Genomic DNA, 20,973 nt, shown 5'->3' with positions numbered 1-20,973 from the left:
ATCACTTTTTATAATTTTTCTTAAAATACGGAGGGTCTAAGTATCACAAATAAAAGTTTGTACTAATAGGTTTAAACGTTTAGGTTAGTGTAGAACATGTTTATAAGAAGCGCCTAAAACTAAAAGACTTGCAATCATTTACTCCGCGGCTCTAAATTAATAGGTCATATTTTTTTTATTTTGACGTCTTATTTTAATAGGCCGAAAAGTCAATATATAAAAATATAAAGAATATTTACACTAATAGGTTTATATATATTTTTTTATTTACACTAAATGTTATTGCGCCACACACATAATTATATCTTATTTATTTCTACTTTATTTTTTGGATAAATATTACTCCCTCCGTCCCACGAATTTTGACACGTTTGGTTTCGACACGAGAATTAAGGAGTTGTAGATTACTATTTTAAGTGTGTAGTTAATAAAGTATAAAAGTGATAAGGTAGAAGAGAGAAGGTAATAAAAGTGATGTAAGAGAGAGAATGAGTAATTATTATCTTATTTGGAAATGTGTCAAGATTCGTGAAACGATCCAAAAAGAAAAATGTGTCAAAATTCGTGGGACGGAGGGAGTACTTACAAAAATTATTACTCCCTCCGTCCGCCAAAAGTATGGCACTTTGGTTGGGCACGGGATTTAATAAAATTGGTGATGATGTTGATGTAGTGGAGAAAGGGTCCCACAACTTTTTGAGATGTGTGGTTGAGATTGAATTTGGGGTGAGTTTTTTGTAAATAATGAGTGTTTGTAAGGATAAAATATAAAGGTGGATGGTGGGACCATGGCTTTAAAAGGAAAGTGGAATACTTTTTGCGGACGCCAAATATAGTAATTGTGCCATACTTTTGGCGGACGGAGGGAGTATTTTCTTTCTTTTATTTTATTATAAATTATTAGTTTATTAAGATTTATGTTCAAGCCTTATGGTCTAATGAGTAACAATTTTGAGGTATAACCCCTCTAAAATAAATTGAAAGAGAAAAGGGTGGTAAGATGGGGCGAGAGGCCCAATAGAAAAAGAAACCACGTGTCAGTGTCATACTGATTGGTGGGTCGGGTCGGGGCATGGGGTTGTCCAAATTCATTAATTGTCCCATCCATATCCTATATCGTCGCAGAGGAGAGAGAGAGAGAGAGAGAGAGAGAGAGAGATGGGAAGGATATTCGTGGTTGATTTGGAAGGAAGATCCTACAGATGCAAATTCTGCAAAACCCAGCTAGCACTTGCTGATGAACTTATTTCCCGGGTATAATAAACCTTTACTATCTTCTTCTTCTTTCTCTAAATTATTGTCGCCCCAAAATTTAATCTTTTCTATTGATTGGTTGGAAGATACTATTATTCAAAATTTATTCCTTTCTCAACCAACTCTATCTTCTAACACTCAATTGGCTGATTTTATCGCATTTCTTTAGAATTTTAGTTGAGAAATGTAAATAATTAAGTTAACGGGTGCTCGTATTTTCAGGCGTTTCACTGCCGAAGGGGGAAGGCGTACCTTTTTAATAATGTGTAAGCAACTCATTATATCTAATAGGAGTATTTGCTTGCTTCAATTACTAAATGTATTATTATTAATTGGGGAAGAATTATCCTAGTATTATAACAAGCTGCTAGTCCTAGTTAACAAGAGAATGAATTGTTTTCCTTGTTGTGATGATATGATTTAGACCATGAATCATAGTTGAAGTGTTGATGAATTTGTTGATGTCAGAGTGAATGTGACAGTTGGACCTCATGAGGAAAGGATGATGATTTCTGGGATGCATACTGTATCAGATGTATTTTGCTGCTCTTGTGGGCAGTTACTAGGCTGGAAATATGTATGTGTTATCTTGCATAAATTTGCTTATATTCTCACTTGGGTTTCAATTTTTGATCATCTCTTGTTATTCCCCAGGAGACCGCCCACGAGGAGAGCCAGAAATATAAACAAGGGAAATTTGCTCTTGAGAGGTACATATATTTATCCATCTTCTCTCACCATGTTTTTATTTCCTAGTATTTTTGGTGTCACATCGTTTTCTAACATGTGGAGCAGAGATGGAATCACAGACGGAGAGGATTCCGAATTCTGCATCGCCTTTCTATGAGAGAGTGAAGATGAAGATTTGGTTGTGGTTTATTTGTATTTGTAGATGATGATAGTAATAAAAGTTCGCTGAAACAACTCGAATTCCGACCTGCAAATCATTCAGGGATGAGTAGTTTGAATCTTTTGACCTCTGAGGAGAAAGGGCATTCTCTTTGATATTGCTGGGAGTTCTACGGCTATAGTATCATGATTGTATGATATGATATGATCTTCTGTTTCAAGATCTGTTTCTGTAGTACAAATTTGGAGCCAGATAGAAATTATCATCAATCTATTTATCAGATAAAATCTGTTAAGTATTAATAGAATGATGCAAGATGAAAAATAACCAAGTTGCTTCATTTAAGCAAACTTATAATCTTAGAGATTGTACATAGTTAGAGTAGATCATATATAATCATGTGACTAATGTTAACCTTGCCAAATACAATATGCCCATCACTCTTTACAACAAGCGAACTGGAAACCTTTCGCACAACAGAAGGAAAAAAAAAAAAAAACTTGATAATCATGAAAATTTTAGGTCAACAGGAAAAGCTATAAATAAGGTATTCACTCATTAGCTAGCAACCAAAAGACATTCACCAAAAAAAGATATCTGACCTCAATTGTCAAGAATTTAAATCCCGGGAAGCAAAGCCTTGCCATCTGTATTAGTAGACATAACACTTCGAGTTAGTAGAAATAGAGTATGTCACGAACAACAAGATTGCTTCACTACGAAAATGGGAAATTTTCTATATACAAAGAGCTTTCACTTGCTCGATTTTGAGTGAAGTGAGATTGGGAGAAGGCACCGTTCTTCTGTACAAGTATGGCATCATAGGTCACAACTTACTGCCATATTAAGCGGGAAGGGAAGAAAAAGAGATGAGCAGCTTTTCGACTAACCTAGACAGCAAGAACCTTGCGAGTGGGCTCATATTGGCATTTGAATGAAGCTCCTTGTTTGGTTGCTTCTTTTTGCTATCAGCTTCTGCATTTGTTGCCTGTGTTTCTATCTTTCCCTTTACAAAGATCCGAGCTGCAAGCTCCTGGAGGTCTTTCATAGAACCTTCCTTTGAACTGCACATTTTGCTCAAGTTGGAGACCATGATGAAAATCATTTCGCACATCTTATATGTTCAACAAAAGGGTCCAAAAATGGAAGAGAAATGGAAATGTGTAGTGCAAATAGACCTTGCCAATTGCTGAAGCAACTTGGTGACAAAAAGTTCAGATGACCCAGGCTTAGCATGCTCCATATCTATTAAAGCATTGGTCACTCTCTGAAAGACTGAACCTCCTGGATCATCGACAATTGCCTGCAAAAAAACCAACACATGAAAATAGTTTAGTTAGGAACACCAAATCTTCTCCATAAAAATGTTGCCTAATCCAAATTGGATAATCTTAGTTCAGAGCTCTAGCTCTTGTTTACTTTTCCAACAGGGCGGTATACATCTAATCAATGCCAGGAGAAATTTTCTTTGCATAAACCATCAATTCCATGCAACTTCAGACGTGCATGGAATGAAGTTGCTATTTTATGATGCAAGATATATGTAAGGTTGACTTAAAAAATTGACAGTTTTTTACGGAAAATTGCCACTTCAGTCCCCTAAACATTTCCATTCTTAAATTGGTCCCTAACTGGAAAATTTATTTCATGGTATATTTTCAAGCATTTGAACACTTTTATGATCTATAAGTTTTATATTATACTTTTTTATAAATTATGAGTGTGTTGGTTAATCTTTTCAGACAATCTAGAACTCCAAAAACTAAAGATTTTTTGTAATACTATGTTTCATAATTTTCTTGATATGTTGTTCTTTTTATGTATATTTAGTTTTTAAAAAAATTTATAGGTTATTGAGATTTAGTGAAGTTTTGGATCAACTTTACAAATTTTATACAAAGAAATATCTGTATTTTATAACTTTGATAGTCAAACTATAAATAAAGAATAGGTAAAAGATAAACATAAATATTTCTCAAAGAAAGTTGAGTAAAAGTTAACCTTGAGGTATTGGATTCATGGGACTTCAAAACCTGCATGTGGTACCAAAATTTCCAAAAGGCCCATGTGTTTTGGGATAATATTTTAACTTCCCAAGTTTTTAATTGTCTGATACTATAAAGCTTCTATACTATCAGGTTATGAGAAATATCTGTTAATTGCTTAAATCTTCTCTTTCTATTCAATCTTAAACACCTTAATACCTTATTCTACCAGCTATATTATGCAACTGAACATCATATTAATATGGAACATGCATCAGTTGAGCTGGGAAAATTCAGAAAACTGAAATGAAACCATACATCTTTAAGTGATGGGATCAGAAGCACTGATAAAGGGGCAGATAAAGCTGCTACGGAACTTCGTGCATTGTCCACATCCTCAGTTGAATGCGGGGATCTTGAAAATGCCTTTTGAGCATCAAAATAATCACGAGAATATCTGGATTGACTGTTTCATGATTCATGACATAACGGAAGACATTAAAAAGGTTAATTACAATTTTGGGCAATTTGCAAAGGAGGGATTTTTGTGCTACTTATGTGCAAGAGCTGTGCTAAATAAGGAGCATCACGTACCTTGACGAGTCAGAACTTGTCGTTGTTTGGTCATGCTCTATCCTTCTGCTCTCTTGCAAATCCCGGTTCCCCTTGCTCAGTGCAGACCTTTCCCTTCCTTTTCTGCCTCCGTGAATTGCAGCCTTAGCCTAAATAAATATCAAACATAGGCTTAAAAAACAATCATATAACATGACTACATGTATTAACTTTACTGTAATGTAGCTTTTACGGGAAAAGAGAAAAAGGGCTAATTAATCAGTCAGGAAAGTCGGCCAGCAAGCTGGAATAAATGATAAATATCTAAGATGGAGCTTCAATAATTCAGTTAACTAAAGTGAATATCAGTCTTATAGAGTGATTCATTTTATTAGTAAACAAGCACAGAAAAGAAGCATGTCAACCTCGGCAAGATTTGTTTCACTGTCTTCAAGAGCTGCACTAAAAGTTCTCTCTTGAAGCCCAAGCCTAGACTTTGGAGTTCTTGGAGAATCTGAATCATCATGTTGTCCACGATAAACAACAGTGCCACTGATGGAAGCGTCTTCAGCCGAGGTATATTTGCTGCTAGACTAGAACACCAATAAACCGAACCCTTAATTGGTATCACTGCAATGCAGCAGGCATAACACTATTTTTTTTTTGCTCAAACAATTAATATACATACTATTGAGCTTTGGCTGCTGAACTGAGAGGACCGTGGAACTCCTCTTGGTGATCGAACAATGACAGTTCCTGTCCCACTCGCATCTTCCTGAAAGTTAGAACAGATATAAGAAATTATAGGCATTGTGGTATGATATATGGTAATATATTCTCAAAAAGTTTCTTTCAGAAACTATGATTTCAATCCAAGACATCTATCATGAATTTAATTTAAGAGGTCAGATTTTCAAGAACTCCCGATGGAGAATAGGAAAAAAGATGGAATGAGAGCTTGCACAAGGAATTACTTTCTGGATCAGATAAACTGGCGAGTGCTAAGTGATAGATAAACTATTAAGTTAAATGGAGAAATGGAGCTAGAAATAATAGAAAATAAAGCTCCAATTTATAAAAGTTCAATAGCAAGCATGTATGACTAACCAACTGGTTCTGAAGCACTGATCAGAACATGGATTAAGGGGGGAAATGGATGGGGGATCTCTACTGGTAAGTATGAAGTTTGAGGCAAATAATAAATGAAATTAGAATTAAATTGCATTGACCAACTTTAATAAATTATTCAAAGCTTAAAACCATAATAGAGGCCAGTTCAAGTCAAGTGTAAGGATCAGAGAGACTTTTATACTTCTGGAGACAAAACCTATTATTTGTAGTAAAGTCGCAAGTTTCTGCTTCGCATGCTCAGTATCGACATTCATTCCAACTCCTCAAACCTACTTCTCATCAACTCAGACTGAACTCAATTGTTTGGAAAACATCTAGCCTCTGGGCTTATGAGTAGCAAATACAATGTGCTCAAGATGTAAAGTAAAAACATGTTGAGCCTGAAACTGAAAGTATATAAAAGGGGAAAGCATGACATACATCTTCAAGATAATTTTCTTGCTTGACCGCATCGTTGGTATCTTTCCTCGTGGAGAATTCTGATGTTGTATGAAGCGTGGTTCCAGAAGCAGAAGACCGCTGGTTACTAGAATCTAATGTTTTTCTAGGAGCAGACTGATTTAATGGGACTTCTGGCTTTCTTTCTCTCACCTGAGGTGGTCTTACAACACTTCGAACAGTTCCCGTGCTACCTGACCCACCAATACTGAAGTCCCATCCAGCATTTCTCAGACCCGTTGCCTGACTACTGTGTTAAGACTTAAGAACGTTCAGTCCATCATCCTGTAAGAATAAGTAAGGCTCCATAGTGTATCAACAAATTTGACTAACCTGACTCGAACTGTATCTTCATTTACAGATTCTCTATTCACTTTGACAGTGCCAGAAGCTTCTCCCAAGGGTGTTGGGCCATTCTCAGTCTCACCATCTATTTGAAACTTGGGGCGCTCTCTGGAGAAGTAGAAAGTTATTGCAAGTTATTCATCCGTGCATTAAAGATGGTGTAAGGTTTCGGAGGTTGAGAGAAAAGATCTTGACATATGCCATGCATCAAAACCCCAGACTTAATGTTAAATCTTTAGCAATGTTATCGATGGCGGATGGCGGTCCATGGCGGTCCGGCCTGAAAACCGCCATAAGGATATGGCGGGTGCCATGGCGGGTTATGGCGGACGCATGGCGGATTAATAAAATAATAATATATATACTTATATATATGCAAATTATGAAATTAAAACATGCAAAATCCATGAAAAATCATAGAAAACTTGATATCCTAAGTTTAAACATGACATATTCCTAAGTTCAAAGTTTAAACATAACAAAATGCAATAATAAGTTCAAGTCTTCAACTTCAAGCATAAGACATAAGAAATAGATAGATAGATAATAATGCTAGTCCTCCTCATCAACATCCACGTAGTCATCATCTTCATCATCATCCAAAGGAGCAAACCCTTCTTCCTCTTCAACCTAAAAACGAAACAATGACAGATTGCAAATAAAAAAATCGCCAACTAAATCATAATTTTACATGAAGTATGAAATATTTTTCTTTGTTAATAAACTGAAAAATGTTAGAAAAGAAAAAAGAAATAATCTACTGTTAAAAATTAAAAATTGGCAGATTACAAATAAGAAAAAATGACAACTAAATTTGTAATCATAATCTTAAACTGAAAAATTTCAGAAAATATGAAATAATCAAAATAATCTAGTGTTTAAATGAAATAAACTGCTATAAAAATTAAAAAAACAACTAAAAAACGAAAAATAACTAAAAAAACCCAAAAAAATGGACCTACCTGAGGTCGCCGGAGATCGCCGGAGCTCGCCGGAGCAGTGGGTCGCCGGTGCGTCGCCGGAGCAGTGGTCGCCGGTCCGAGAATCAGAGGAGGCGCCGCAGAGCAGTTTCATGTTTGAAGTTTGAACATTGAAGGCTACTATAATGTTAAAACCCTAATTTTTAAACCTAATATAACTAAGTCAAAGGGTCAAAGGGTCGGGTCAACGGGTCGACCCGCCCGTAAAGCGGGTATGGGCCAAATTTCCGCCATATCCCGCCATGGCCGCCATGGCGCCATGGATATGGCGGCCGCCATAACCCGCCATGGCAAAACTGCCATGCCATAACAATTTTATGGCGTCCTACCCCTAAACCGCCACCGCCATCCGCCATGGCGCCGCCATGGCGGAAATTTGACAACACTGATCTTTAGAGAGAAAACACCCCCACATGTGATTGTCTTAGGAAAACTAATAGCTTATTCAAACAAATCCATCAATTAAGTATTAGACATTTTAGTATACCTGGCAATTAGCATATGTTAGTTATAGGGTATCTGAAACAATTTTCAAAGAAATTCAGTACAATTAAGAGATAAGAACACACCTGATTCTCTCTAAAAGCCTTGGACTCTTTCTAGCAGTTCTGATAAAGCGATGCTTAAGCAGTTCCTTTGCACTGGGCCTCTAAGATCGAATATTGAAAGAAAAGCAGAAGTATAAGACTAGGATAAAAATAAAATAGTAGAATAAAAAATGACATGTTTACGACATTGGACACTAAAATTCTTAAGTCAAAAAATAAAATAAATCAATAGTAGTGAGAAAGCTGAAACAGTCTACCAAAGAACCAGATAGCACGATACAGAAGATTGAGAGACTAGACAATATTATTATACCTTAGAAAGCAAAGAACAAGAGAGAAGTGTACTGTTAGGTTGGACATATGAAAAAAACATCCCACTAACTGTTAAATACCCCTTAGGAGGCTTTTGGTATGGGTGCTAGGTAGAACATATAAAGAAGTAAGGCAAATCCACCACATACTTTGATGTATTGAACAACTTTGAGCTTGTTGGATCATGCAATCCTTCAATTTAATCTTATGTATCATTGATCCATGCTATCACCCTAACTAAATGCCCTCTCAAGGAATGTTTTACTTCTATGTGACTAGTTCACCAACATAACGGACAAGTGGAAGATGGATAGAAGTTCATAAAAGCTACCTCTGCAGGGTTCTTCTTCAGGCAGAGAGAAACAAATTCTTTCAGGGGACGAGAGAAATGTTCATCTAGCTGAATAACAAAGAACATTATCAATTCTACAGGTTTGAGAAAGAACATGAAATTAGCTAACAATCTGGATTATCGGGAAGATTATGATAGTACACCTGTGGTGGATTTTCTCGAGGAATGATGAAAAGCACTCTCATAGGATGGAGGTCAGCAAGTGGAGGTTCACCCTTTGCCATCTCAATTGCAGTTATCCCCAGAGACCATATATCTGCCTGTTTCAGACAAAGTTCCCAATGTTATCAAATGGAGTGGGGTAGAACTGTCACGTAATATTGCCAGATCATTAAAACCTCAGATACATAAAAAGGCGAGGAAGTGGCTGACAGAGGACATACCTTCTCATTGTATCCTTCAGAGTTTTGAATAACTTCTGGAGCCATCCAAAATGGCGTTCCTACAAAAGTCTGTAACTTTTAATTGCATTAGATTGAGATGTGATGACTCTTTGGACAGTTCCACCTCAGCGTAACAAAGAGCATGAGTTGGATTATTTTGCATTCAACCTCATTATAGGAGAAAATAATATATCACACCCTGTACATTCTATTTGTACAAACTAAGGATTTAGAAAATGAAGAATAAGGTAACTGAATGAAGAAAGTTGGAAAAGCAATCAGGAAAGAAATCATTCACCACAGTGACCATGTCAAGGTCTTTTCTCTTAAACAAATAATTCCCAATCTTGTAGAGATCATATAGAGTAGCACATTATAAAATAAAACTAGAGCAAAGAAAAGAAAGAAGTTCAAATGTAATGCTCGAGCAAAAGCCACAAAATTAAGAAAATATACCTTTCTTCTTGAAATTGTCCTTGTCAATTGAGCAGAAACGCCAAAATCTGCTACCTGTACCAGATCCAAATAAACTAAAGCAGTATACAAAAACAATTTCCATCCAAAGATCTTCAAGCAATCATTAGATTGCTGTAACCAAGAAAATTATACCTTAACATCTCCACTCTCTGTCAACAGAATGTTTGCCGCTGCCAAATCGTAATGCAAAAGTTATTTTATAGACAAATTAAGGGAAAAGGAAAATGGACACAGAAGATTAGATACAGTCAATACATGGAAATGGTTGTATTCTGACTTCATAAGAATATTGAAGATAACATTGAATTGAGGAGGTACAGAAACACATTGTTAAAGATTTATTCTTTCAAATTATATGAAAGCATGATACATAAATTGTCACCGAGTTCAGAAAGCAGTGACGACGAGATTAAGTAAAAAGAAGTGATATTGCCTGATAATGTACCTTTAATATCGCGATGAATTTTTCCCTCGCTGTGAAGATACTCAATTGCATGGAGCAAGTCGCGTAAAATCCAAGCTATCGAAACTTCATCAAGTGGCTGGTTTGGTTGAATCTGCAAAGGAATAGAACCTTATCTATACGTGATCTCTGAAGGTCAATAAGTAACCAAGTAGCTACAGCAACAGTGACTACTATTTCATCTCAACATTAGCTTACATTCATGGTCCTCTTGGATGCCTCTGTACATTGAAAGAGTTTATCCAGATAAAACAATGCTTCTCGCACAAGATGCCATGGGAAGCAAACTTTTTAATGTCCATAGAAGGTATACAGATGCTTAATCTCATTACTTTTATGGGCATGACTTGAGACATAAAATTTTGAAGAACCATAATATTTATCCAAGGAGTAATTACTAGGACCATAATTGATAATTTGGAGAACCTGATGCAGCTGCTACAAGAAATGTGACAGATTAACTACTTTAACAAGCTTATATGTGAGGTTTAATACAATATGGAATATCAAATCTAGGGCGAGTAAGTTTCAAAAGATTGAAATAATGACATAAAAGTAAAATAGAAGGATGTCGAAGTAACCTACCAGATCAGCAACAGAACCACCGGCCATGTATTCCATTACTATCCACAGCTTAGTTTGGTGCAAATAAGAACAATAATACTCGGTAATATATAGAGATCGACATTCTGAAAGAACCGCAATTTCCTATGAACAAATAAAATGAAATGAAAAAAATGTGACTGTATAACTTCAATAAATTGAGTTACAGAAATCTCAAATGTACCTTCTGGATGTCCTCTATCTCATCTTCCCTGTGAAAGAACAAGCAAGTATAAGGCACAAGATGAAGGGCCTATCTTTGAGATCCGAAGAATAAATAATAATTTAAAACCAAGGCTGAGGCATTGCATTACTTCAGAACTGACTATAGCCCCACATATAAGAGGGTGTATAGTATTGACTAACCCTCAACACCACACAAATCAGCAGCAGCAGCAGAAAAAACAAAAGGACAAAACGAGGTATCAACCACAGGTAGTTGCACTGACATAGAACTAGAGGCACACTGCAGCATATCCAATATGTATAACCAACTAAGGATTCCTCAGTATTTACTCTTTCTGTGAACAAAATATTTATCTTTGATCTTCACCCACTTATAAACTCCAATCTCTTAATGACACTACAGAATTGCCAACAAGATTTGACAGAGATAAACTAAATTTTGTCAGACAATCTATGCTGCATTGCTGCCTAACCCTAAGAAACTTTACGGATTCTGTCTGGAGGAAATTGGTCTCATCACAACCTAAATTCGGAAAACAGTCAACAATGCACTTCAATTGTATAGATCATGAAGTGCTCTAGCAAACCTCTAAACAAAATGTGGACACTTAAAAATAAGGGTAAATAACGCTTTTTTGTCCCATCATTTTTTACTTTTTTAAAAAACGTCCCAACCTAAAGCTAATTACAAAAAAATACCCATTGTTTCCCAAAAATTGTCTCCCCAAAAAAACTGTGGTGCCTGAAATATGATGTGTATCACTGGGGCTTGGATGTGGCATATCCAAGTGGAAAAACAAAATGACATGGCCACCAAAATTTATTTAAAAAAATGAAAAAATTATATAAAAAAATCCTATTCACCCCCTCCACCTCCCCATCATTCTCTCAAATTCTGGCGGAATCAGCCACTGGAAACCAATGTCACTTCCATCCCTCAATTGCAGGAACTCAGGAAACGCCAATTTGAAATCCTATAATCCTTTGTTCCTTTCTTCTTCCTCAAATTAAGCGACAACATAAACGTCACCACAAACAGATGCCGCCATGTCTGCCATCTTCCTCACCTGGGTAGTAAAGACAACAGCAATTGCTGCCGTCACTCCCTTTCTAGGCAAAAAAGGCATTGTCGTTCACCTTCTACAATATTTGGCAACAGCAATAACCACCACAAGATCCAGTCACCCTGTCCAACTGTTATAGTCCCATTCTCCATTCTCATCGCGGCACCAGCGGCTATCGAAGCCGCCGCCTCTGTCAGCTCCTTTACTTGACCGGATGGCCACAACAAAGAAAAAGCCGCTGCCGCCTGCCGTCGAGGCTCAGCCTTCCCCTTTCTCACCTCAGCCGGACAGCAGCAGTCTAAACTGTTTAGAGCCAAGAAAAGGCGAGTCCCTCGAGATCTTATTGTTGCCAGATGAGTCTATCACAAAGGAGAACTGAGTGGAGAGATCAGCCGGAATTTGTAAAGCTTTCTCCCACAAATGCAGAAACTCATTGTAGGTGGTTCAGCCGGCTCTCTGATCGAGAGCTTGGCTGCGATTGTTGGTTGTGACTTGAATACTGTCGCTGTTGACGTAGGCATCGCAGGTGAGGTTGAAGTGGTCGCTGTTTGTCTGATCGAAGGAAAGTGGGAATGTTGCAGGGATGAAGGTGAGGAAAAAGATGGAAATGGAAACGGGTGTAGATTGTAGGCATGGCTATGGCTGCAGCTGTAGGGGATGAAAACCTCACTTTCCACTTTTGATGATGAATTGTGAAATGGAATTGAAGTATTGCAAATTCCACCACGAATGAAGTGAGTTTTTTCATGTTAATCGTGAACGTTTTCACTTATGTGGGTCTTTTTGTGTTAAAAGAAACGGCATCGTTCATGCTTATGTGGTATTTCAGTTTTTTCTTAATTATGAATGAAAATCCTCTTCATTTTGTGTATCTACATCAGCATGTCACGTCGAAGCCCCAGCGATACACATCAAACTTCAGGCCCCAAAAACTTTTTTGGGACACAAACAGGATTTTAGGAAAAAGATGGATATTTTTTTGTAATTACCTTTAGGTTGGGACAAAAAGTGATATATACCCTAAAAATTATACCACGGTGCGTCTAACAAGTATTATTTCCCCACACCTCCCAAACATACCAATCAGCACTGAATTCAAGATATTTGCCTCATGCTATGTTGTGCATATTAGCTAAGAAAACTGATTTCTATTTAGAGACAGCAACGCACAACCCTTTCCTAGTAGGAAGCTGAACCAATATATTCTTAATAGATAATATACCTATTTCATGTAATAACCCATGTAGATGTATCCTAAGCTTCATCAAACCTAGTTTCGTACTTCCAGCACACATAAAAAAGTTATTTCCTCCCATATAACATGGTTATGTAAATTGACTAAATTGACGAGGGAAAAGATAGTGCGATGCTTTATGCAACAATTTAGAAAACAATGTCTCATGCAAAAAGTTGTTTTTCCACAGTAATCATGGTGAAACGTACGGTACATGACAGTTATTTCCTCCCATATAACATGGTTATGTAATTTGACTAAATTGATTGGGGAAAAGAATAAGTTAGAAAAGATAGTAAGATGCTTTACACAACTATTTACAAAACGTCTCGTGCAAAAAGTTTTTGTTCCACATTATTGGTGAAAGGTACATGAAATATTTTATCAAAGTAAAACTAATGTGAGAAAATACACTCACGATTCTTCCAAATCAATGACTTTGATGGCAACGTCCTTTTTGAGTTCCTTATCATACCTGCAAAAGCAAAATAGGAAAAACAATTTGATTAGTTTTGTAATAAACTATTTACACTTACAAGCCAATACGACTTAAAAAAAGTGACCCTTCAGGTGAGGTTCAAAACTTCCACACAAACAAATCAGAAATTTAATAAATAAGAGATCAGACAAGTTTTGGTTAGAACAGAAGGATTTCTAGCCACAAATAGGCTTTTACTGCAAACACTAATTTAACATCATCTCCAGGGAAGAACTCTACAAGTTCCTTGTAATGTATCATGAAAGCCATTGCCAGCAAAATCTCTTCTTCAAGTAAAAGAAACTTTGTTCATGTAGGAACGCATACAATGGCGCATATTTCAACTACATAATACCATACTCTCTAGAAGAGAAAGGTTCTCATTGATTTCCATAATAGCATTAGCTGGTTTTCCATATTAACATATGCAAGTATTACAGAATCTTCTCAAGCCATAGTAGCTAGCAAATCAAGCCTTACCTAACATTAACCGGTAGTAGTCATTCAAACTCAATATTTAGCTAAGAGTGATTAAAACTGAGCCTATCTGTTTCCTGGTTTGGTGATTTACGCCATAGATAATCAGAAACATATAAATGTGGAGCTCTAATCAATGGAACATCGACCGACAACATTTACAAGCAAGCTTCAGCAATCAAATTAACGTCTCTCCAAGCCTATTCAGTCATACATTGAAATTATAATGTACTTTACTGACATGTCACATTAAGCACGAAGATATTCTCTAAATGCAATGAAACTCTAGACTGCCAGGGAAAATTTGAAATTCTGCAACTTAGTTGCAAGACTCCTAAATTTAGAGTTGTTTGTTGTTTCAAGCCACTTCCATTAAGCTAAATGAACTGCCGGGTCTTACAAAAGATCATCGATCCAGTGCTTACCAGAAATTCAGGTCTCAATTACATTAAATTTTTCAGTATATGAGGGTTATTCCATCAGTGTATCTGCCAGAAATGGTCTAATTTCACCACTAGCAGCAATATTTAGATTAAGTAATACTGCATCTCCACACACCATAATAGATACTTCCCATGTGCATGGGAATTACTAATGAATTAAAGCTACAAATCTTACTATATCTTCGATTATGCGAAGTCCAAAAATTTCAACCACATGCAGAATAGTGATCCAAATAAATGGTGGAAACTTACAGATTGACATGCATCTAAAGAACACACATTACAAAGGGCAACCCTATCATTCAGGAAAATTATATCTTTCGGACTTGATTATGTTAGCATGACAGACAAGCAAGAAACTATGCAACTACCAAGAGTGAAGAATAGTCAAGTTTCCATAGCAATATGGGCAAAAAAGTTCATAGCATCAGCACTGTCAATGGCTAAATGCATTTGAATGGGGGGAAAAATCCTCAAACCTCATAGTTTCATAAAGTACAAACCAAAACTTATAACTACATCAACTACATTTCCATAAATTTACCCTTTATAAACATCTCCAAAGGAACCTCTTCCGATGAGCTCCAGATCACTAAATCTGGATCCTGAGGCCTCTAATAGAGCTTCCGCATCCGCCATTATGCAAATGTTTGAGTAAGAGACACTTCCTTTACCACATTCTCAGTAAAAATAACGAATAGTCAAAGCAAACACCCATAGCCAAACACCGCAAATACACCATCTAAATTCCACTCTTTCTTGTAATCGCGAACTCAATACTGAAAAGAGAACAAAGAAGCAATTGAAACTCAAATCATTAAGACTGAATCATTGAGTGAGATCCAACAAATATATAAAAACGAGAAATTCAAAACTAACACAGGAATGCAATGGGACTCCTACATATGTACAGATATCACAGTTAGGTGAAGTGGGGATGCTAAAGTGACTGCCCAACAGATTTGTTTCAATTTTTCATTCACATAATTAATATTCTCCAACCCCAAATTTACAGAATGATTGCCAAACAAATACTCCAGCAATGACTTCAACGCGAGGCATAATTTTTCCTTCCCATAAAAGAATCAAATAAATAAACAAACGAATGAAAATCTAACCTCGCAAATGCGGATTGGAGAAACGATTTCGAGATTCACAACTGTAAACAGGGAAATTTGACAAATAAGGGGACTAAACTGAAATTATAGATCGTTAGATTTGTTGGTGTATGCAGATACATGCATGTAATCCCTTTTTGCCTGCTCTTTGGCTTGTGATTTTTGCGGAGTTAGAGGCGATCGATAAAGAGAAATTCAACTGTTGTTTGTTTTGGGATGCTGCGAAAATGGGAGTAGAAATTGCTGTCTATCGTCATTAACAGCATACACAATGTATTGCGGGTTTTGGGCCGGGCTCTTTTTAAATGGGCCGAGTTGCCAAATACGAAAAATAACATAAATGTTGTTTTCATGGATTACAAATTTCTCTCTTTCGCTTTTTAAAAATACAGCTTTATGTGGCTGTAAGGCCCATGATCTTTTTAAGAGAATTTTCTTTTATGTCATGAGAATTTAGAATCATTCTTCTCATTGTGCTCTAGATAAACCTCCAAATCCATAACCAGTAGTATTAATAGCATTTTTTTCATAATACAAGATAGTACAACATATTTATTATCATAAATTGATTAGATAGTTTAACAAGTTATAATAATACTATAATGATCGACTAGTATAAATAGGATTATATCGAAATATAACCAACTTGTCGATGATATTCGAACAAAAAAAAATTACTAAAAAAAATTTATTTGCCTCAACTTTATCATTTGAATTGACTTAATCAATGCATCAAGAGCAATCTATGTGTTATCGTTTAGTGTGCTATTATGGTAACTAGAATGCCCTCTCGTGTGATGTACGGGATAACGATATATTTATTTATTTTTAAAAAATGTCAAAATATCATTACATATGATTTAGATTAATAGGTAACTACAAAAATTATGTTAATTTAAATAATTAGTATTTGATTTTAATTAGTGTATAATAACAATGCTATCAACTTAATGAGTATAATATTAAACATAATGAGTATAGTATAATAATAATTAAATATGTATAATAATAATGAAATTTATATATTGTAAAGCGATCATAACTTATTTATTTTAAATTCATATTTTTATAATTTTGCATCGAATGAAAAATCTTCTCGTAATCTTTAATTTATTATTCATGTTAAATATTTTTTTCATGAATCGAAGTTAACGGTTTTTTGAAAAGAATTAAAATAGAAAAAAAGATAGAGAAACTTTGATGGAAAAAATTGAGAGGAGAGAGAAAATTTGAATTATTCGTACATTTATACTGACTTATATTATTTTCATTTTATATAAATTCGGTAATTTATATGCAACCAACCTAAATTCAAAGTACGCCATTTTCGGCATTAACGGCCTAACTTAGGAGTTAGGAGTATTGTTCCACGCATGATTTTCGACGTAGGATCCAACACTCCGCGTTAATTTTTAGGTTACCGGATGTTGATCCAATGTTTGATATAAAAAAAAGCTATAAAGATTATATAAATTGATTTTTTTTATGATTGGGTCATTTTAGAAAAATGTATTAAGAGGGTGTTCGGCTGAGCCTATATATATGTGAGATTCGTACTTTGATTCAGCACGATTTTGTGAAGCTGATTTCTATGATTCAACTTTTTTCCCATGTGAGATTCGTGCTGATCTTCCTTGAGCATCATTATTCAATATGAAGTCTTCGTAGTTGCGTATTGTTTTGATGTCTGATACCAACCGATAATATTGAAGATCACTTGTTGGACATCATTGATATCAATTGTTGGATGTTGACGGCACTAAGTTGAATTCTTGAATATACCAATTGTTGAATTCATTTTGCATGACGATTCATGATGCTTTGTCTTTCTTGATGATGTGATGTTGACTGGATCAGCTTGGAGTATTAGCACGGAGCTATGACACCAGTTTGTTGATATAAATTGTTGAATATCTGTAGTTGATACCAATAATTGGTTCCATTGTCCTGGGTCTACCAATTATTGGTGTTGTAGCAGCTTGATCCATTTTTTTCTTTTGATAACAACATCATCTTTCTGGTTTTCTGCTCTTCTAGCTTAATCTTCTTGTGCTCCTTGACTTGAGCTGGCTAGCTGGTTGAACAAATGAGTCTTCAAGGATGAATGGTTGAGCATTGTGGTTTCTGACTGAATAGAATTGAGCCTCGCTTCAGCTGATTATTTCTTCCTTCAAATGATTCCTCTTGATGAAGTATCTTAACCAAGTGTTGAATATGACATCTGATGATCTTAGTCAAGAGATACTTCTTGGACTGAGATCCTCTAACATGATTTAAGAGATAGCCGTTGAGGATGTTCAAGATGCTCTGATCATCTGGAATCTGAGATTCCAGATATTTCTCTCAGCTTCCTTTGTTAGCACCAGATTGCACACCAATAAGTTTCTCCCCCAATTTCAAATGTTTTTCTGGTACCCCATTTTAGATAGGGTTTGGAGGGGTTAGCTTTCCCTTCGTGAAATTTAGGTCTTGTTCGATCAGTGATACCAATTGTTGGTTTTTGATTTGAACTTGCAAGACCTTGTCTTTCATATGTAATAGGATATGAGCAATCTAACGCCAATTGATAGTAGACAAGGAAACTAACAGATTGATAGCAGGGTAAACATTAAGTGCACTGAGTGAGGTACATGCTTATGTAAATGTGTAAGGGAATACACTGTTAGGTCCGGAGGGTCTCGAATAGGTGTATGAGGGAGGAGAATACACCTATGGGCTATTTTTCAAAACGAAACTTGAAACACAAACTGACACAACCTTTTTAGTTAAAGGAGTTTATTAAAGTTTAGGTTGATGACTGATACTGAATACTCTTCAGTAAGGAGTTATCAGTTAAGTCTAAGACTTTAACTGATACACGTAAAGCTTCAGTCAAGTTTGTTGAATAGAGAGATGTTATGAATCTTACTGACTATCTGAAGATTAATCAATTAGACTAATAACACACGTAGCGGAAAATTTTTAATTCGAAATTGCCTGTGGGATTAATCACGTTGTCAGAGATTAAGTTTTTCTTTGCAGTTAATCAGTTTCAGTTGGAGAAGGTTTGAACACAAGTAAGAAGGTAAAAACTGAAAGCTATAAACAACACAGAGATTTTTGCGTGTTTCGAAAAACACTTCCTACATCCACGGTCAGTCGATCACACTGACAAACTTCATTGGGCATGTGCTTACGGGTGCACAGCAAACCTAGACAACTGAAGATCCTATCTTCAGTGCCAACACACCTGATTGGATTTCTCACTCTTAGCGCACACTGGGCACTAAGATCTCTTCGGAGACAGAGCACTGGTCTGAACTCCTTTACAACTCAAACTCTCAATTCGGTCAGTTGAATAGAGGTTCGAAAACTTGCCAACTAGATTACAAAGAACAAGTTCTCTGCAATCAGTTATACCTTGGCTTTGGATATACAATATTTGCCTAAGTTCTAAGAGAATGTATGTAATCAGCAGTGACTAATTTTGACTTTGTGATTCTCTTCTTCAATTCAAACTTTGGAATGGCTTTGAATGCTGAGTGACGAATTCGGCAGCGTTTCAGCTTATGTAGTTGAATCGGTGAAGATTGAAGTGATCCTCGAGCTCTATTTATAAGAGACGTCTTGAATAGATTTGTTGGCTGAAATGGTCTTCAAGAATTCTTCCGTTAGAGAGTAATTTGAACTTGGGCTGAGGCTTCAATCTTTGAGGATCCTTGTTTGGTAAGAACGGCTATTGAGGAGCAGGAGATAGGACATCTCTGAAAAAGGTAACCACCAAAAAGGAAGGGCCTCTGCAGAGAAAGGACGATCCTGAGATTCTGCATTTATTGTGGCTGTACTTCTGGAGTGCGTGGCTTCCTTTAAACTTTAGAGGTTCAGTGCGAGGAAGAATGTCTAACTGATACTTGACTTTAGTATCAATTAGTTGAGTCCACGTGGCTCGCATTAAGTAATCAGTCGTAACTGATTTTTGGACTGGTCAGTCAAATATCAGTATTTGACTCTACTTTTCATTGTTACAACAGTCGGCTACGTCAGTCTTCAGTCTTCAGTCTTTCGATCTTCAGTCTTCAGTCTTCATAACAGAACTAAACTAGAAAAAGAACTCTAACACTTGAGTTCGAACAGTTCTAGTCTATTACACGAGAAACCTATTGATTTTGGTATCATCAAAACTAGGATTAGGATATTTCATTAAGTTCCCAACATACACATTGAGGTAAAACATTGCTACAGATAAAAGAATGTAACACACAATGTTATGGCTTGAGATTATTTCAGTATATGATATCAATCATTGGAAGGGGCACATGTTGATTGATTCTCAACTAAGTCTCTTGAGGTCAACTGATGGAATCAGTATATGAGATTTTTAAGACCTAACCTTAGGAGTGCTCAGCAGCTATTGTACATAGCTATTGTACATTTGTATTGATGGATCAAAGACCTTGATCTGTTTGTAGTTGTTCTTTGCATGGTCTTGATGCCATTTTCATCCTTCGCATTCTACAAGCAATTGTGTCTTTGTCGAGCATTTTCTCTGGCAAGTGAATCTTTAAGTTGAGCTTTGGAAGTTTTTTGTTTTGTGATAGATGGCGTAGTATTTGTCCACAAGCTTCTTCAGACTCTTTTCCTTGTCGTTGTTGATTTTGTCACCTAGCTCAATTTTGTACTGTAGTTCGAAGTTCTCTTCCTTGAGCTCTTTGATTTCTTCAGCATGGATGGCTTCAGTTTGTTGCAGCTTTGATGTGTGTGATTTAGTTATCTATTTTCGTGTCGTTTTGCCGTTGATTTTTCCTTGATATTACCCAAGCTGTTGACATTTGGCGCAGGAATTAGATGGATTGGAGATGGATCTCGTGGATGGAAGAAGTTGGTGGAAATCGAGCTTTTGATGAAAATTAGCGTTGATTTTGAAGATGTTTAGAGATTGGGCTTGGAATTAATTGTCTAGATTTAATTTAGCCCAAAATTCTTGTTTTTTAATTATATTTTGTTGGGCCTATTTTGAATTGGCCGATCAGCCCATATTCTTAGTGATGGGCGGCTGCTTAGTTAAGGAAATTAGGGATTAATTCCCTTATTTATGATAGGGTGTAACCGCCACTTTTAGCACCATATAAGAGGAATTAGGTTGACTTTTAGTTTACACCTTTTTTTCCCTAACTTTTTATTCCTTTAATTATTGATCTGCACGTTTCTTTTACAGAGAGTTTTAGTTAGGTTTTAATTGTTCTTTAGTTTGGGAGAATTAAAAGTGGCAGCTGGACCTTGGATTCAATTTGTGGCAGATGATTTTTTCACTTTCTTTTGGT

At 36.1% G+C, this 20,973-nt stretch overlaps 2 protein-coding genes and 1 long non-coding RNA gene across 8 annotated transcripts; 1 reads left to right on the top strand and 2 right to left on the bottom strand.

Moving 5' to 3' along the window:
• Positions 1-969: 969 nt before the first annotated feature.
• On the top strand, positions 970-2,391 carry LOC131013368 (protein yippee-like At5g53940). Of its 2 annotated transcripts, XM_057941436.1 has the most exons (5): positions 970-1,254; positions 1,477-1,520; positions 1,723-1,831; positions 1,909-1,964; positions 2,050-2,391. In XM_057941436.1, the coding sequence occupies exons 1-5, from the start codon at positions 1,159-1,161 to the stop codon at positions 2,099-2,101; spliced, it is 357 nt and encodes a 118-aa protein (XP_057797419.1). In that variant the 5' UTR covers positions 970-1,158; the 3' UTR covers positions 2,102-2,391. The 2 variants fall into 2 exon arrangements, with proteins under 2 accessions (XP_057797419.1, XP_057797421.1); XM_057941438.1 differs by lacking the exon at positions 1,723-1,831 and having other exon boundaries at positions 1,093-1,254.
• LOC131013367 (uncharacterized) lies at positions 2,214-15,916 on the bottom strand. Of its 5 annotated transcripts, XM_057941434.1 has the most exons (22): positions 15,674-15,915; positions 15,100-15,334; positions 13,576-13,632; positions 10,858-10,885; positions 10,656-10,778; positions 10,053-10,164; positions 9,740-9,777; positions 9,587-9,640; positions 9,131-9,199; positions 8,891-9,007; positions 8,727-8,795; positions 8,105-8,184; positions 6,544-6,663; positions 6,193-6,460; positions 5,330-5,416; positions 5,067-5,234; positions 4,684-4,811; positions 4,408-4,555; positions 3,283-3,407; positions 2,995-3,168; positions 2,707-2,751; positions 2,214-2,333 (listed from the first exon to the last, which is right to left on the bottom strand). In XM_057941434.1, exons 2-21 carry the CDS (start codon positions 15,192-15,194, stop codon positions 2,715-2,717), a joined length of 2,097 nt encoding a protein of 698 aa, XP_057797417.1. In that variant the 5' UTR covers positions 15,195-15,334; positions 15,674-15,915; the 3' UTR covers positions 2,214-2,333; positions 2,707-2,714. The 5 variants fall into 5 exon arrangements, with proteins under 5 accessions (XP_057797417.1, XP_057797414.1, XP_057797413.1 ...); XM_057941431.1 differs by lacking the exon at positions 2,214-2,333 and having other exon boundaries at positions 2,422-2,907; positions 6,193-6,457; positions 15,674-15,916; XM_057941430.1 differs by lacking the exon at positions 2,214-2,333 and having other exon boundaries at positions 2,422-2,907.
• Positions 6,959-7,920, bottom strand: LOC131013369 (uncharacterized). Its single transcript, XR_009097660.1, has 2 exons — positions 7,518-7,920; positions 6,959-7,185 (listed from the first exon to the last, which is right to left on the bottom strand). It is a non-coding gene; the product is annotated as an uncharacterized LOC131013369 (long non-coding RNA).
• Positions 15,917-20,973: the final 5,057 nt, after the last annotated feature.

The sequence above is a fragment of the Salvia miltiorrhiza genome, chromosome 2 (assembly GCF_028751815.1).
Source record: "Salvia miltiorrhiza cultivar Shanhuang (shh) chromosome 2, IMPLAD_Smil_shh, whole genome shotgun sequence".
Classification (NCBI taxonomy): Eukaryota; Viridiplantae; Streptophyta; class Magnoliopsida; order Lamiales; family Lamiaceae; genus Salvia; species Salvia miltiorrhiza.
This window is presented reverse-complemented; position numbering and strand designations above follow the sequence as displayed.

Coding starts and splice junctions, on each gene's coding strand:
- LOC131013368 (XM_057941436.1), top strand. CDS start 1,159: ATGGGAAGGATATTCGTGGTTGATTTGGAAGGAAGATCCTACAGATGC. Junction 1,255..1,476: donor CTGATGAACTTATTTCCCGG/GTATAATAAACC, acceptor TCGTATTTTCAG/GCGTTTCACTGCCGAAGGGG. Junction 1,521..1,722: donor GCGTACCTTTTTAATAATGT/GTAAGCAACTCA, acceptor TGTTGATGTCAG/AGTGAATGTGACAGTTGGAC.
- LOC131013367 (XM_057941430.1), bottom strand. CDS start 15,194: ATGGCGGATGCGGAAGCTCTATTAGAGGCCTCAGGATCCAGATTTAGT. Junction 9,200..9,586: donor GGACAATTTCAAGAAGAAAG/GTATATTTTCTT, acceptor TAAAAGTTACAG/ACTTTTGTAGGAACGCCATT. Junction 5,235..5,329: donor TCAGCAGCCAAAGCTCAATA/GTATGTATATTA, acceptor TTGGTGTTCTAG/TCTAGCAGCAAATATACCTC.